This window comes from Panthera tigris, chromosome A1 (genome assembly GCF_018350195.1).
Source record: "Panthera tigris isolate Pti1 chromosome A1, P.tigris_Pti1_mat1.1, whole genome shotgun sequence".
NCBI lineage: Eukaryota > Metazoa > Chordata > Mammalia > Carnivora > Felidae > Panthera > Panthera tigris.
In genome coordinates this window covers 21,916,060-21,930,318 of record NC_056660.1, presented here as the reverse complement: position 1 = coordinate 21,930,318, position 14,259 = coordinate 21,916,060, and the positions used below count along the sequence as shown (strand labels likewise).

At 38.8% G+C, this 14,259-nt stretch overlaps 1 protein-coding gene across 2 annotated transcripts in view; it reads left to right on the top strand.

The window, feature by feature from the left end:
• CDADC1 (cytidine and dCMP deaminase domain containing 1) overlaps window positions 1-14,259 on the top strand; it is a 46,674-nt gene that overhangs the window by 17,844 nt on the left and 14,571 nt on the right. The window contains exons 4-6 of one of the 2 annotated variants that reach the window (XM_042966967.1): window positions 2,779-2,956; window positions 9,873-10,442; window positions 12,033-12,074. In XM_042966967.1, coding sequence (XP_042822901.1) covers window positions 2,779-2,956; window positions 9,873-10,442; window positions 12,033-12,074 — 790 coding nt within the window. The remainder of the gene's footprint in view (window positions 1-2,778; window positions 2,957-9,872; window positions 10,443-12,032; window positions 12,075-14,259) is intronic. The other variant, XM_042967034.1, reaches the window with a different exon arrangement.

Below are 14,259 nucleotides of genomic sequence, written 5' to 3'. Positions count from 1 at the left end.
CAAGCTTTTGAGATAAATGCAGGAGATTTGGGGACTGGTAAAAAGGGTAGGTGGACTTTGAATTGATTTTAGAGCTGCATTTCTGGTTTTGCAAAGATCTGTTAAGATAAGAACAGGTGCTTTTAATTTCTCAAGGAATTGGATTGTAACTTAAATGATATCACAGGTTGGTCCACCCATCCAACCACATTATTTTCAATATGCTTTTTATATCAGGGAAAATATTTCCAACGAAGGTGGAATTCAAGAGATTTCTATGTTCTGGATTTCGAGTTGTTTGTAATGTTTTAGTAAACCCTTCCACAAAAGCTTGGGAAGGTTTTTTTTCTTTTCGTCTGTATTCATAGTTTGTATTTTAGCTTAGGGGAGAATACTTAAGAAAAACTCCTGTCAAGTATTGAATACCAGCTTTTAATCTGTCCAACTTCCGACCACAGGACTAGCTACTTAAAAACATCCTTTTAAATACCTTGTCAATTTTTAGCTGAGACAAACAGTAAATATTCCTAGCAGTTTTAAATAATTCCTTGGACTCCAGGAGCATCCCCAAAGAGGGTGCAAAAGATCTTATTTTCTCATACTGGTTACTGTGGACAGAGATCCAGGAGAACAGACTCTGGTAAGAGTTCTCACACCGAGGCAGCTTCTGCCGGTTTTTCCTAGGATACATCTGCAGGCTCCTAGTGGAGCGTGAAGTAGGGTGTAGCTTTGGTATCTTCCAAAATTTGGCAGGGTTTTCCAGTAATTTTAACTTCACTTTCCCTTGGCTGTTTAAGGGAATAAGGTAGCAATTTACCTGACACTCCCTCAGAGTCGTGTCACCTCTCCTTCAAGCGTAGAGACAAGGGTGTGTGTAAGCCACCAAGTTGGTGGACTTTTGTTTATGGTCCTGCAGTCTTCTCCGAGTGGAAAGATGACTCAGGATTACTGAAGTGAGTACTCAAATAAGGGAGGAGAGAGGGGAACGGCAGGAGTTACCTCAGTCTTACAGTCTTATTTTATGCACCTTTTGTGTTTTTAATTTTTCATGAGCCTTTTGCAACAAATCTTTCAATGAAGGTATTTTGAATTTTTGAAGCCTTTTGAAGGCTTCTGCATGCAGGTTAAAACAGGTGCTTACCATCCTGTTGGTTTGATTTAGGAACTCTTACTTTTGGAATGATCTTAACTAATTTGACCATTCCTCATAATGTCCATTGTGTTCTAGGTTGTAATTTACCTGAGGGCTTATAGCAGTTTGCTAGGACCCTACCCAAAAATGGAGTTGAACCCATATTTTCTGTCCAGCCATAGCTAGTGGTAAATGGGGTACAACCCACATTTCTGTCTGGCCATATTTTGGGGCCCCCAAACTGATGGTTACCAAGCCAACTTCTTAAGGACACGAAATAAGCTTAGTAAGATTTTGTCATTTTGTAAATGTTTATAGCTTCCAGGATTATAGTTTTTAGACTTAAAATAAGCAAGTGTGCCAGAAGGTGGTATGCTTTGGAATTTAAGGATCCCTTTCTCTCTTTTTCTTTTTTAAGCTAAGTGGGTTTCTCAGAGGCAGATTAATGCCTAAGAGGACATGCTGCTGGGTTGGGGATTATGTGGTGTTTTACACTGTGCCTAGTTGGAATTTAAGGATCCCTTTCTCTCTTTTTCTTTTTTAAGCTAGGTGGGTTTCTCAGAGGCAGATTAATGCCTAAGAGGACATGCTGCTGGGTTGGGGATTGTGTGGTGTTATACACTGTGCCTAGTTGCACCAAAATTTGCTGAGGTTAGTGGGCGACCTAGTGTTACTGCAACAACTGTCTTATCCTACCACAGGAATCTTAGAGTTAGGTGGTCAGCTAATAGCTTTTAAGTGCTGAACCATGTCTACCAATTTTGCAGTTTTTGGTCTCCAGGGTTCCACTCAGCAATAGAGTTTATCGACACAAAATGAGACAGACATTTTCACCTTAATGCACCAGCAGGAACCAAAAGGTGTTCCCCCAACCTGGCCAAGAGACGGGCCAGTACACACCACGGCCAAATCTCAACCAATGGGGACCATAGCCTGGGATTCCACACAACAGGAAGCTATAGATTGAACCAGGAGTTCCCAGTGTGGACTCTGGGGGCTAATCAAGGGCTGGAATTTCCAGTCAAATGGGGAATTTTGGACTGGAAAGCCAATCAGATTAGGAGCTCAGTGCCAAGAGAGCAGAGCTCAGAACCAAGAGGAACTTACTGTGTGGCCCTTAGAAATGGCAAGAAGGACAGAGAACTCAAAGGGCTCGAGGGTATCACGTTTGTGTTTCTTGTTGTCCCCGAAGCCATTGGAAGTTTTCCTTTGGATCCAAATGCTCCCACCAAATCTGTTAAAAAAAAAAAAAAAAATTCAACTGCGTAAATTTAAAGATCTACTTGCTTTATTCAATGATTCATGAATTGGGCAGCATCCCATCTAGTAAGTAGAGAGGAAATCTGCAGAGCTGTGAAAATGGAAGACTTCTACAAGCAGAAGGGGTGGGAAAAAGAAGCTACTAGCAAAAAAAGGAGATTGTTTCAGTCAAGGTCACCTTTCTTTGGGGGACTGAGGGAGCCTACCAGGTGGATTTTCTCACTAGCTGACCAGGAAATTCAAGTCTGACCGGTTATTGTATTACTGGGAGAGGATGAAACTGCAATTAGGTATTAAGCCTCAGTCTGATGACATGGGGTTAGCACAAGTGACTCCATTTGGAGCCTGTTGTCTCTTTTTTAACACATGTTAAAACTAATACATTATTATTTTTTATCTTCATGTAGGTGAAGAGAACTGGCCTTGTGGTGGTGAAAAACACGAAAATTGTTGGTCTCCATTGTTCTAGTGAAGATTTACATGCTGGGAAAATTGCTCTTATAAAACATGGGTCAAGGCTGAAAAACTGTGATCTTTATTTTTCCAGAAAACCATGTTCTGCTTGTTTGAAAATGATTGTAAATGGTAAGTGTAGATAAGGCTTGGTTGGGGATTAATAGTATTTATCTAAGAATAATCAAGATAAATTGCTTTCACACCACTGAGAGAATTTAGAACTATAAATACATATCAGAATATAGTTGGTACACTGTAAACAGTGTCAGAATACATGAATCTGGTCTCTGCCCTGTTACTACCTAATTAGGTGATTCTTCATGTGTTAGTAAACTAATGCTAGCTGCTATAACAAACACCAAAATTTCAGTGGCTTAATATACTAGACCTTTATCACCCATGTAATAGTCCAACATAGGTGCTGCTGAACAACAGGCAGCTTTTCTCCGTGTGGCTGATTCACGGGTGTTGGCATCTTCTGTCACATTGCTACTGTTGTCTTCTAGAGCCTTGAGTCCTCTGCATCCAGAGGCCGACTGAGACAGAGCATAGAGAAGGCATGCCTGCCCCCCAAAAACGCTGGCCTTTCTGTTCACATCCACTGTGGGCTCTGTAGTTCCTGGCTGAGCGGCTGTCTCCCAATGATTGTTCTGTACTTCAGAAGGAGAAGCACAGATGATTAATGTTTAACTATCTCTGCTACATCAGACCACTCACTAAAGCTCTTTATGCTTATGATTCTATTTTTTTTAAGTTTATTTATTTATTTTGAGAGAGAGAGAGAGAGAGAAAGAGCGAGAGTGCATGCACACAAGCAGGGGAGGGACTGAGAGAGGAAGAAAGAGAATCCCAAGCAGGCTCTGTGCTCAGCATGGAGCTCGACGCATGCCTCAATCCCATGAACCATGAGATCATGACCTGAGCCAAAATAACCAACTGAGCCACCCAGGTGCCCCTTATGATTCTATTTTGTAGCCAGGTAAGTATGCAGAGCATTCTCCCATTTAAAAAATATTGTATCTTTTACATATTTTAACTGAGATATTTTAACTGAGAATATGAATTATATATTTGGTTTTCATCCCATTCCTGGCACAGAGCGACTAAAAGCCTTGGAATTTCTGGAGTAATGAGAGTGATAGAGGTGTCTTGTTATTCCTGACAAGCCCCCTTCAGACACACCTGACTTTGTTAGAGAAGTGGCTTTTGGGAAACTCCACTGATGGGGGCCCGGTTGCCAGGGGAGCTAACCAGGTGACTAGAGCGTTGGAAATCTCAACCTCACTCCTCAGACCTCTTCGGAAGGAAAGAGGGACTGGAGTTTGAGTTCAGTTACCAGTGTCAATAATCAGTTGTGCCTCTGTAATGAGGCCTCCTTAAAAACCCAAAAAGATGGGTTTGGAGAGCTTCTGGGGAGAAATAAAAGGGCTTACATAGTTATTAATCCTCTTCTTCAAGTTGCTGTTTGGGTTATTTGTGTTACAATTTAATGTAACACATCAAATACCAAATGAGTGATAGAGGCTGTTAAGTAATACCTGAACTCAGAAGCAAAATAGCGATCCATGCAGGTTGGCATGTGATGAAAGGCTGGGGCTTAAGCTGGATCTTGATGGGTCAGATGTAGAGGAGGAAGAACACATTCCTGGTGAGGGGGACAACACATGTGAGGTCATCAGTTTGTGAGAAGCAAGGTTTTGGGAGTCAGTGGTTTGAAATGGAGAATTATTGGTAAGAATAGTGGCAGATGGTTTAAAATGATAGGTTGGGACTTTAGTGGAGAACTTTGAAAAACTGTATGGCCTTTCGGCTTTGTCTTATAGAACAGAGTTCCTACACTTGTTTTGAGGGAGAGCTATTTTTATTTACATGAAAGTCTTAAGACTAAAGACCAGATCCATAGTATGGGCAGTGCCCTTGAGCTACAGGTGGAAGCACTTCCAGAAGAAATGGTCGCATGGCTAGAGCCTACTGGCCTGCAGCAAGTATTCAAGCAGGTAGAGCACAGATACCACTGGATTCTATAGTCTTTTCCCTGCTGTTATGAATAGAGAGATAGGTGTGAGAGTGGTGGGGACAGTTTTTCTGTTTTGTTTTTTTTTACCAATTGATTGTGCAGATTGGATATTCATTTTACTTAGGTCACTTGTGTTAATTGACCTATAAACCCTATTATTAATAATATGGAGCCACTGAACCTTCTTGAGCAGGATGTAACATGATTAAAATTTCTATTATTACTTTTGAATTTTTTATTACTGAATTGAAACACGGAAAGATAGGAGGTTGAGAGCTCATTAGGCTGGGTGTAAAGGTGGTTTAAATAGGTGGAGATGGTGGCATTGATATAGAAAGAAACAAAATATGTGTTGACTGATCTCTCCTAGAGTCAAGGGAGAAAAATGAATAAAACATAGTTGTGTTTTGTGCTAAGCTGACTATGCTGAAAGCACTCTTAATAGCCTCAGAGCTGTTAGAGAATCAGAATTAGAAGGAAAGAATTAGAAAGATAGGGGAGTGCAAGTAACTCACCACTGCTTCATGTCTTTGATTTAAGACGTTTGAACCTGGCAAAACAAATGAAGTGTGGAAAATCAGGAAGGACCTACCATGGAAATGCTTTCGTGTTAGTATTAAGCCCATATATAAATAAAATTGCGGTTATCGTAGGCTTATATATTTTATCTTGGGAAGGGTCATGGTTTAGCCCCATGCTATAATGAAGTTATTTTAATTACAAATACTATTAAGTCAGTTAAAGGAAACGTTTCTAAAGCATGGTGGTTCTCAAAATGTGGTTTTTGGATTCCTGATGGTCCACAAGATAAAATTGTTTTCATAATGATACTACATTTATACTAATAGTACCAAAACAATGATGAGTAAAACTACTGTTGCCGTAGTACGAATCAAGCTGATAGTAGTCCTTGTACTCTTCAAGGCCACGAACTTGGAGTTAAAAAAGAGGGTTTCATGCGGTGCCTCAATGACTCAAATTGGTAAAGTGTCTGGGGGCGCCTGGGTGGCGCAGTCGGTTGAGCGTCCGACTTCAGCCAGGTCACGATCTCGCGGTCCGTGAGTGATCTCGCGGTCCGTGAGTTCGAGCCCCGCGTCAGGCTCTGGGCTGATGGCTCGGAGCCTGGAGCCTGTTTCCGATTCTGTGTCTCCCTCTCTCTCTGCCCCTCCCCCGTTCATGCTCTGTCTCTCTCTGTCCCAAAAATAAATTAAAAAAAAAAAAAAAAAAAAATTGGTAAAGTGTCTGAATGAATTTCGGCTCGGGTCATGATCTCACAGTTGGTAGGATCGAGCCCTGCATCAGGCTCTGTGCTGACAGCATGGAGCCTGCTTGGGATTCTCTCTCTGCCCCTTCCCTGCTTGTTCATTCTCTCTCTCTCTCTCTCTCTCTCTCTCTCTCTCAAATAAATAAATAAATAAATAAACTTTAAAAAAAAAGCGAGTTTCATGTAAGAATGTCTGTGATGAAACAGTAAAAATTATTAATTTTATTAAATCCCAACCCTTGAGTACACATCTTTTTAATATTCGGTGTGAAAAAAATAGGAGGTGGGCCAAAAGCACTTGCCCTACAAACCTGAGTTTGAAGGTTGCCTGAAGGAAAACCACTTGCTGGGTGCAGTTGTTTGAGTTATTGTATCCAAACTAACTGGAGTTTATGAGGCAGATCCTTGGTGGAGTTGTCACACAAAGGAAACTCTTTGCAGCAAATAAGGGGCTATGGGCAAGCACTGAGAGCTGGTATCAGCTGGATGGGGTCTTGGGCTTCTTATCTCTGTTAGGGAGTGCAGGGCCTTGCTTACTTCTGAAACAGCACTGTGAGTTTTTACCACTGAATTATTGTGACTGAAATGATTAGGCTATTTTGGTAGAGATTGTTAGTTTTTGCATTCCCTTTGTTCCCTTAAAATCGTTTGCATTTAAAAAAAATTGTTTAATGTTTGTTTATTTTTGAGAAAGAGAGAGAGAGAGGGAGAGACAGAGTGCGAGTGGGGGAGAGGCAGAGAGAGAGGGAGACACAGAATCCCAAGCAGGCTCCATACTCTGAGCTGTCAGCACAGAGCGCCACACGGGGCTTGAACTCACAAACCGTGAGATTGTGACCTGAGCTCGAGTCAGAGGCTTAATCTCTTAACCAACTGAGCCACCCAGGCACCCCTTAAATCCTTTTGCATTTCTTTGCAATTCTGACACTTCCTAGAAGTTCTGCAAGAAGTGTGCTAGGGAGTCTAGAGCTGGTAAGGCATAGATTGAGGAGCAGAGCTAGGGGCCTAAAATGACTTCTCTTTCTTTTTCTGGGGACCCCTAACTCTTTATGCTTATGTTATGAACTGAATTGTCCACTTTTTTTCATTGAACACTGTAAACTAACAAACTGTAATTCTTTACACTTGGCTGTTTGGCAGCATTCTCTCAAAACAACGGATAGTATTTGTTGCCAATAATAAAAGTTGAGTCTTCAAGGGACACCTGGGTGGCTCAGTTGATGAAGCATCCAATTCTTGGTTTCGGCTCAAGTCATGATCTCACAGTTCATGCGTTTGAGCCCTGCTTAGGATTCTCCCTCTCTCTCCCTCCCCCACTCATGTGCATGCACTCTTTCAAAATAAATAAAACTTAAAAAAAAGTTGAGTCTTCAAGTGAAAATTAGAATTTTTAAAAACTCATATCCACCATCATGAGCAACATGTAGCTTCCCGACACTTGAAGACTCTTCTGATGTGATATCAGTGATGATAATATTAATGAATAGAACTTTTTTTTTTAATATTGTAAAATCAGTAAACCAATATTTCCAAATGACCAATGCATGATGCTACAAAGTCATGCATGAGCGAAAGTGCCATTCTAAGTGCTCAATAAACCAATGGACCTTAGCATAATTGTACAAAAAGTTTGTTGTTATATTTCAGATTCCACATTGTAACTAACCTTTAAGAAATTATCCCTTGTCAAACTTTTATGTAGTATGAAAGAAGAATATTCACTTACCTTAAATGGCTGTTAAAATACTCCTTTTTCAACTGCACATCTTTGTGAGGCTGGATATTTTTCATATACTTCAGTGAAAACCTATGACAACAGATTGAAAGCAGGAGCAGATTTGAGAACCCAGCTATCTTCTGTTAAGCTAAATAAAAAATTTGTAAACATTTAAAACAATGCCATTCTTTTCAACTAGTTTTTGTTGCTGTTTTGGGAAATATATGTTGTTTTTGTTTTTATTAAACTGTTATTTATATTAATATATAGTAGGTTCTCTATTCCTTTAATGAATTAATAAATATTTTTTGAAATTTGTTTGAATTTTCTGATACAGTAAATATCAGTAGGTACAATCTACATAAACAAAGCTCTTTGGGGTTCTCATTAATTTTAAGAGTGTAACAGAGTTTGAAACAAACCAACAAATCTGAAAACCTCTGCTGTAGCATTTGCCACTGGTACATGACCATTTGTCCAAAGACTAGTCATCCTCTCTTCTCCTTAAGTCAGGATTACTAGAAGCAACCAGATGCTTAGATGAAAGATTGACTATCACTACTGAGTAGGAAATGGATTATGAGAACTCCAACAGAGGGAAGGTGAAATGCAGCCACCGGAAACTTCTAATATTAGCATCGAGGCCTTCAGAATTGATTTATAACCCAAGCCACAGTAAGACTCAGGAGTAGCAGGGAGTAGATAGAAATGTGCGCTTGTTCAACTAAGACTTTGTAGTTCATCTGTTACTTTGAATGTAGGACACCCTATGGGCCATCTGTCTTTTCGCTTCTGGGCACAATTGTAAAAAGTCTCTTTCCTAGCTGAAATTGCGGGAGATATTAGCAAAGGGGTCTCTTTGTAAACGACTAATTAATTAATGAACATTTGAATGCTTAATGCTGTACCCTGTATAAGGCATCTCATTGTTCCCTCTCAAATGCAAAATATTTTTTTCATCTGTTTGTAATCTAGTTTTGTTTTCTATTTTGTAAATTGTCTGATCATATCATTTTGCCTCTCTCGAGGCCTTATTGTTCTTGTCAATTCATATGTGCTGTTAATGAATTAAAATCTTCTCTGTATATTAAAGATTACTAACCTACTGTCACATTGATTGAAAATTCTAGTTTATTGTTTTGTTTTTAATTTTGTGGACTTAAAAAAATTAATATTGTTTCCCCATCCCCCCAACACACGCACACGCACGCACACACACTGTTGCCCTCACATTATTTTAGCCATTTAGATTTTTTCTATATTTTTACTGTTTTAAACAGTGCTGCACTAAATATATGCATGCATGAATTTTTTCTGTTTCTGTTTAGAATAATTTTTTAGAGTAGCTTCCCAGAGGAAGAATTCAGAGCATAGGTACATTTTTCACATATGGATGAATTGTTTATTTCAAATACAAACTCTGGACAGTATCAATTGTTGGCTCTGATATTTCTAAAAGCAGCCACTTGATTACTTGTAGGACTCTGGTATTTAGTCCTGGCACTGGGCTTTGGGACCACACTTTGGCAAAGCCAGTGATTCCACAAGTATCTTCCATGAGCTTTGTTAAGGATCACCTATCTTTTCCTATAAAGGGCTAGATAGTAAATATTTTAGGCTTTGCAGGCCATATGGTGTCTGTACAGATATTCAACTCAGCTACTCCATTTTTGTGCAAAAGCAGCTAGAGACTAGGTCAATGAATGGGTGAGTCTGTTTTCAAATAAAACTTTATTTATAGACACCGAGTTTTGAGTTTCATAAAATTTTCATGTGTCATAAAATACTATTCTTTTGACCTTCTGCAATTATTTAAAACTATAAAATCCATTCTTAAACCTGCCAGCTGTACAAAAACAGGCAATGGGACAGATTTAGCCGATGGGCTATAGTTTGCCAACCTTCGGTCTATATTAAAATTGACTTCATAATGGACATTTATCATATTGGGACCTCTGGATCTACCACAGTGATATGGTGGATTTATCATGAAAACCCTTAACTTCAGCATGTGTCTGATAACTACCTTTCATATTTTGTATTTCAGCTGGAGTTAACCGAATTTCATACTGGCCTGCTGATCCAGAAATAAGTTTGCTTACTGAGGCTTCTAGTTCTGAAGATGCGAAGTTAGATGCCAAAGCAGTGGAAAGATTGAAGTCAAACAGTCGGGCCCACGTGTGTGTCTTACTTCAGCCTTTGGTGTGTTATATGGTGCAGTTTGTAGAGGAGACCTCTTACAAATGTGACTTTATTCAAAAAATTGCAAAAACACTGCCGGATGCTAACGTTGACTTTTATTCTGAATGTAAACAAGAAAGAATAAAAGAATTTGAAATGTTATTTTTGGTTCCAAATGAAGACATGCATAAGCAAATACTGATGACTATAGGTTTGGAGAACCTCTGTGAAAATCCATACTTTAGCAATCTAAGGCAAAACATGAAAGACCTTATCCTTCTTTTGGCCACAGTAGCTTCCAGTGTGCCCAACTTTAAGCACTACGGATTTTATTGTGGTAATACCGGACAGATTAATGAAATTCACAATCAAAGTTTGCCACAAGAAATTGCAAGGCACTGCATGGTTCAGGCCAGGTTATTGGCATATCGAACTGGTGAGTTACATGCTTAGTGCATAAATTGGGGCTGATTGATTGGGTTGTATTTGTCTCAGAAGTAAAATGGTATTCATGTCATCCATGGTAGAGTTCATTTACTCTTTCTTAGTACTGAAGTTTTGTTGGTCACTATATGTGTAGAAGTTAGCGAGACCCTTGAGTAGACAACTCAGCAGTTTTAGGATTCCTTGCGGCCTTATATTCAGTGCTACATTTATAAATCAGGGCCTGATTATGTAGGACCTTCTTTCTGCTTCCTGCTTCTGTGTTCTCATTGTTCATTGAGCTCTCCACTAGAGATGGGACAAAAAGAGAAAGAGAACCAAAAATCATTCATTTTTAATTAACTCTTCAGTATTTTGTATGTATTTGGTATTTTTTTTTAAATGTTTTTAATGTTTATTTATTATTGAGAGAGAGAGACAGAGCATGAGTGTGGGAGGGGCAGAGAGAGGGGGGAAACACAGAATCCAAAGCAGGCTCCAGGCTCTGAGCTGTCAGCATAGGGTCCGACGTGGGGCTCGAACTCACAAACTGCGAGATCATGACCTGAGCTGAAGTCGGACGTTTAACCGACTGAGCCACCAAGGCGCCCCAATGTATTCGGTATTTAATAAAAACTTTGAAAATCTTTATAATAAAAAATGAATTCAAAATAACAGAATTAAAGTAAAGGAATATTGACAAATTCTTCCCATTGCTGGTATGTCTTCCATCAGCAAGTTGAGAAATCAAACATTTTTAACTTTTTTAGTTGTGCATGAGTGTATATGTGAAAAAGGAAACTATTGGGAATTTTCTTTATTGTGATAAAAGATGGCATCTGTATTTCTAATTATAGAACAATGTTTTCACATCTTACCAGATGTAAGATTTTTCAAAGTAGAATCTTGATCACTTTTTTAAATGTGACTTTGAAATAAGGAGGAAAAGTACAGGCAGGAGGAGGAGTAGAGTAAGATTTGGTGAATGGAGGATTTTTTTAGCTTATCCCAAGAAAGAAGAAGAAAGAAAATCTTAAGAAAAGGTCCATACAAATACCACTGGTCTGCAGTATATTCTAAACAAAGACCACAATCAAAGTACTTTCAGTAGAATGGAGATCTTCGATGACCGCATTTCAGAATCACAATTAATCTTTTATTAAAAGTCCAATTGCTCAAATTCCAACCCAGACCTACTGAACAGAGGTTCCTAAGGGTGTGGCCTAGGCTTATGAATTTTTAAAGTTCTGCAAGGGATTCTGCCATTCAGCAGGGTTAATAATCACTCAACTCATTAAAGAATGTGGTTCTACTACAGGCACAAGCTATATGACTCCAAACAATTATGTAAAAGACTGATTTAATGTAATTATGTTGTATTGTGGGCTGCACGTTAGTCTCTTTGCCAAAACCAGCCTTGTAAATAATTTTTCTCTAAACCATACTGGAAGGGCAGAAACATAAATGGGAACAGCTGTTACAGCTATAATTCACTAATTAATTCTCCTTTGCTAATTAGAATTCAGTTGATTCCAGGGTGAGCGTAAGCTGGGAGATCGGAATCTGCTGTTCTTTTAGTTGATTTCAGTATCTCTTCTCATAGGAGAACATCTCGTCGTGCCATGTAGGATTCCAGTGTGTAAAGGTGCAGTAATGCATAGATAGAAATTTGCATCTATGTTCTCTATAAGATACTCTATAAATGTATCTACTATTTCTGTGCAGAGTTTTATACATGCAGTTGTGCTTCTGCTCTTGATGGGTAACTTGAAAGATTTTTACAGGTTAATTTTTTTTTTTTTATTGTGGATGGCTTTTTTGCCTGGAACCCAAATCTTGAATAGGATGCAACTCTCTGTCACGCACTCCACTCCACTCTCTGCTCTCCCAGGGAAGGGACAGTTTTTCCTTAGCACTAAGCATGATGTGCTGAGTGGATAAAGGAAATCTTTTTATATCCAAAGTTAAATGGTCCACAATCCCTTATCCAAAATTCTTGGAGCCAGATGAAAAGGAGTTCAGAATTTTTCAGATTTTAGAAAGGTAATATGGTACATGTATTGTATATGACACAGCATTCCAGGGGGTCTGGCACAGTGCATTATAATCAAACACATACATGTGGAGTAGAATGTATGAATATTTGCACTAAATATTTGGTTAGGTGTGACCATGAAATAAGTACATCAAGCTGTAAAAAAAAAAAAAAAAAAAAAAAACAAAAAACAAAACTTGATAAAAGGGACTTCAGATGAGAAATACTGGACCTATATAACAGTAACAATTTATTAAGCACCTAGAATGTTTCAGGCACAGAGCCGGGCAATTTATATATGTATCTTATTTAACACTGAGGGCAGTCCAGCAAGTTAGATAGCCCCTGATGGAGTGTCCTAAAAACTCAGGCTTTTAATTTCACACTGTTCAGTTTACTTTGATTTTATTTCACTCCATAGGTGAAGACACCATTTCATTAAACCACTTTATTTAAAAATATGAGTGAAATGAATTCCAGAACCTCTAACAACAGACTTCTAAAAGTAATTGAGAAGCTGGTGCTTAATAATTGTATTTTAAATGATGAATAAATAGGATCCACAGAGGTGTCATTAAAAGAAGCTATGAGGTAGCAAAAACGTGACAAAATTCATTTAGACTCTAGAGGGGGGAAAAAAGAGGAGGGCATTGCATCTTGTCTACCTGATTTAAGTGTGATTTTTAAATCTTTTTTGGGGGTCCCATTTTCCCTTAGACTAAGTGTTTTTCAAAGCTAAGGATTATGCCTTCCTCCTGAACCACAACATTGATGATGAAAGTAGGTTGGAGAAGCCATGAAAGTTAACTGTTTCAGATCATAACTTGGTGGTTCTCAACTTGTAGTGTGCCTATGAATCAGAGGGGATGCTCATGAAAAATGTGGGTTCCTGAGCCCTGGCTGAAGTCTTTGGAGAGGTCACTTCAGGGGATTTCCCTGGGAGCCAGGAGTCTTCCTTTTAACAAACATCCAGTGATTCTGATGAAGTGGCTGTGGACCACACTTGGGCAAATGCTGATATGACCACAGAATCTGGAGCTAAAATAACCACACCTGTGTTCCAGAATCGTGGGCTGAAGAGCTCTCTGACTTTTGGTGATTGGAGTCTCAGAAATTTGGCTCAGTGAATATAATAAGTTGACCTTTTCCTTCAAAGGTATACAGAGAAAGAAAACCTGTGAATGAGCAGATTATGGGGAGCAATGTCTGTACAAATTGCAGACATGAAAAGATTCTTGAGAAATTACCTCATCTGTCATCCGACCTTGGAGCTGTGTGAAATCTACTCCATCTAACATGGATAAAATTTTATTCTGATTTTAAGAGACATAGAAAAGAATATTCTGTTGGTTTAACTAAACTTAGAAAGGCAGTAGAGCCACATACTGAGGGAAAATTACATTTTTCCCCTCCTGACAAGGTTTAGTCTGTACCCAGACTGAAACAGAAAAAGTGGCTCCTGAGACTAAAAAAAAACATAACATGAAAAATACTTAGTGTTGATGGTAGGAAAAATAGACTCTTCATATGAAGAATTTCTATTTCAGTCTCATTTTTTGTTTCAGGTTTGTACATGTATTAAGGATAGTTTTACTTAAAGGTTTTGGTTTACATTTATAACTTCTGCCACTTGCCTTAGAAATGAGCATAAAGCCATAATTATATTCTTTTCCACCTTTATGTTCTGCACATCTTGGAAGGAACAAAGTTTTGTTTACAGCAAAATCTCTTCCATGAATCTCCACTCTAGAATAAGCCTTCCCATACCCTCCATTCCTCAGCATGGGGTTCATTT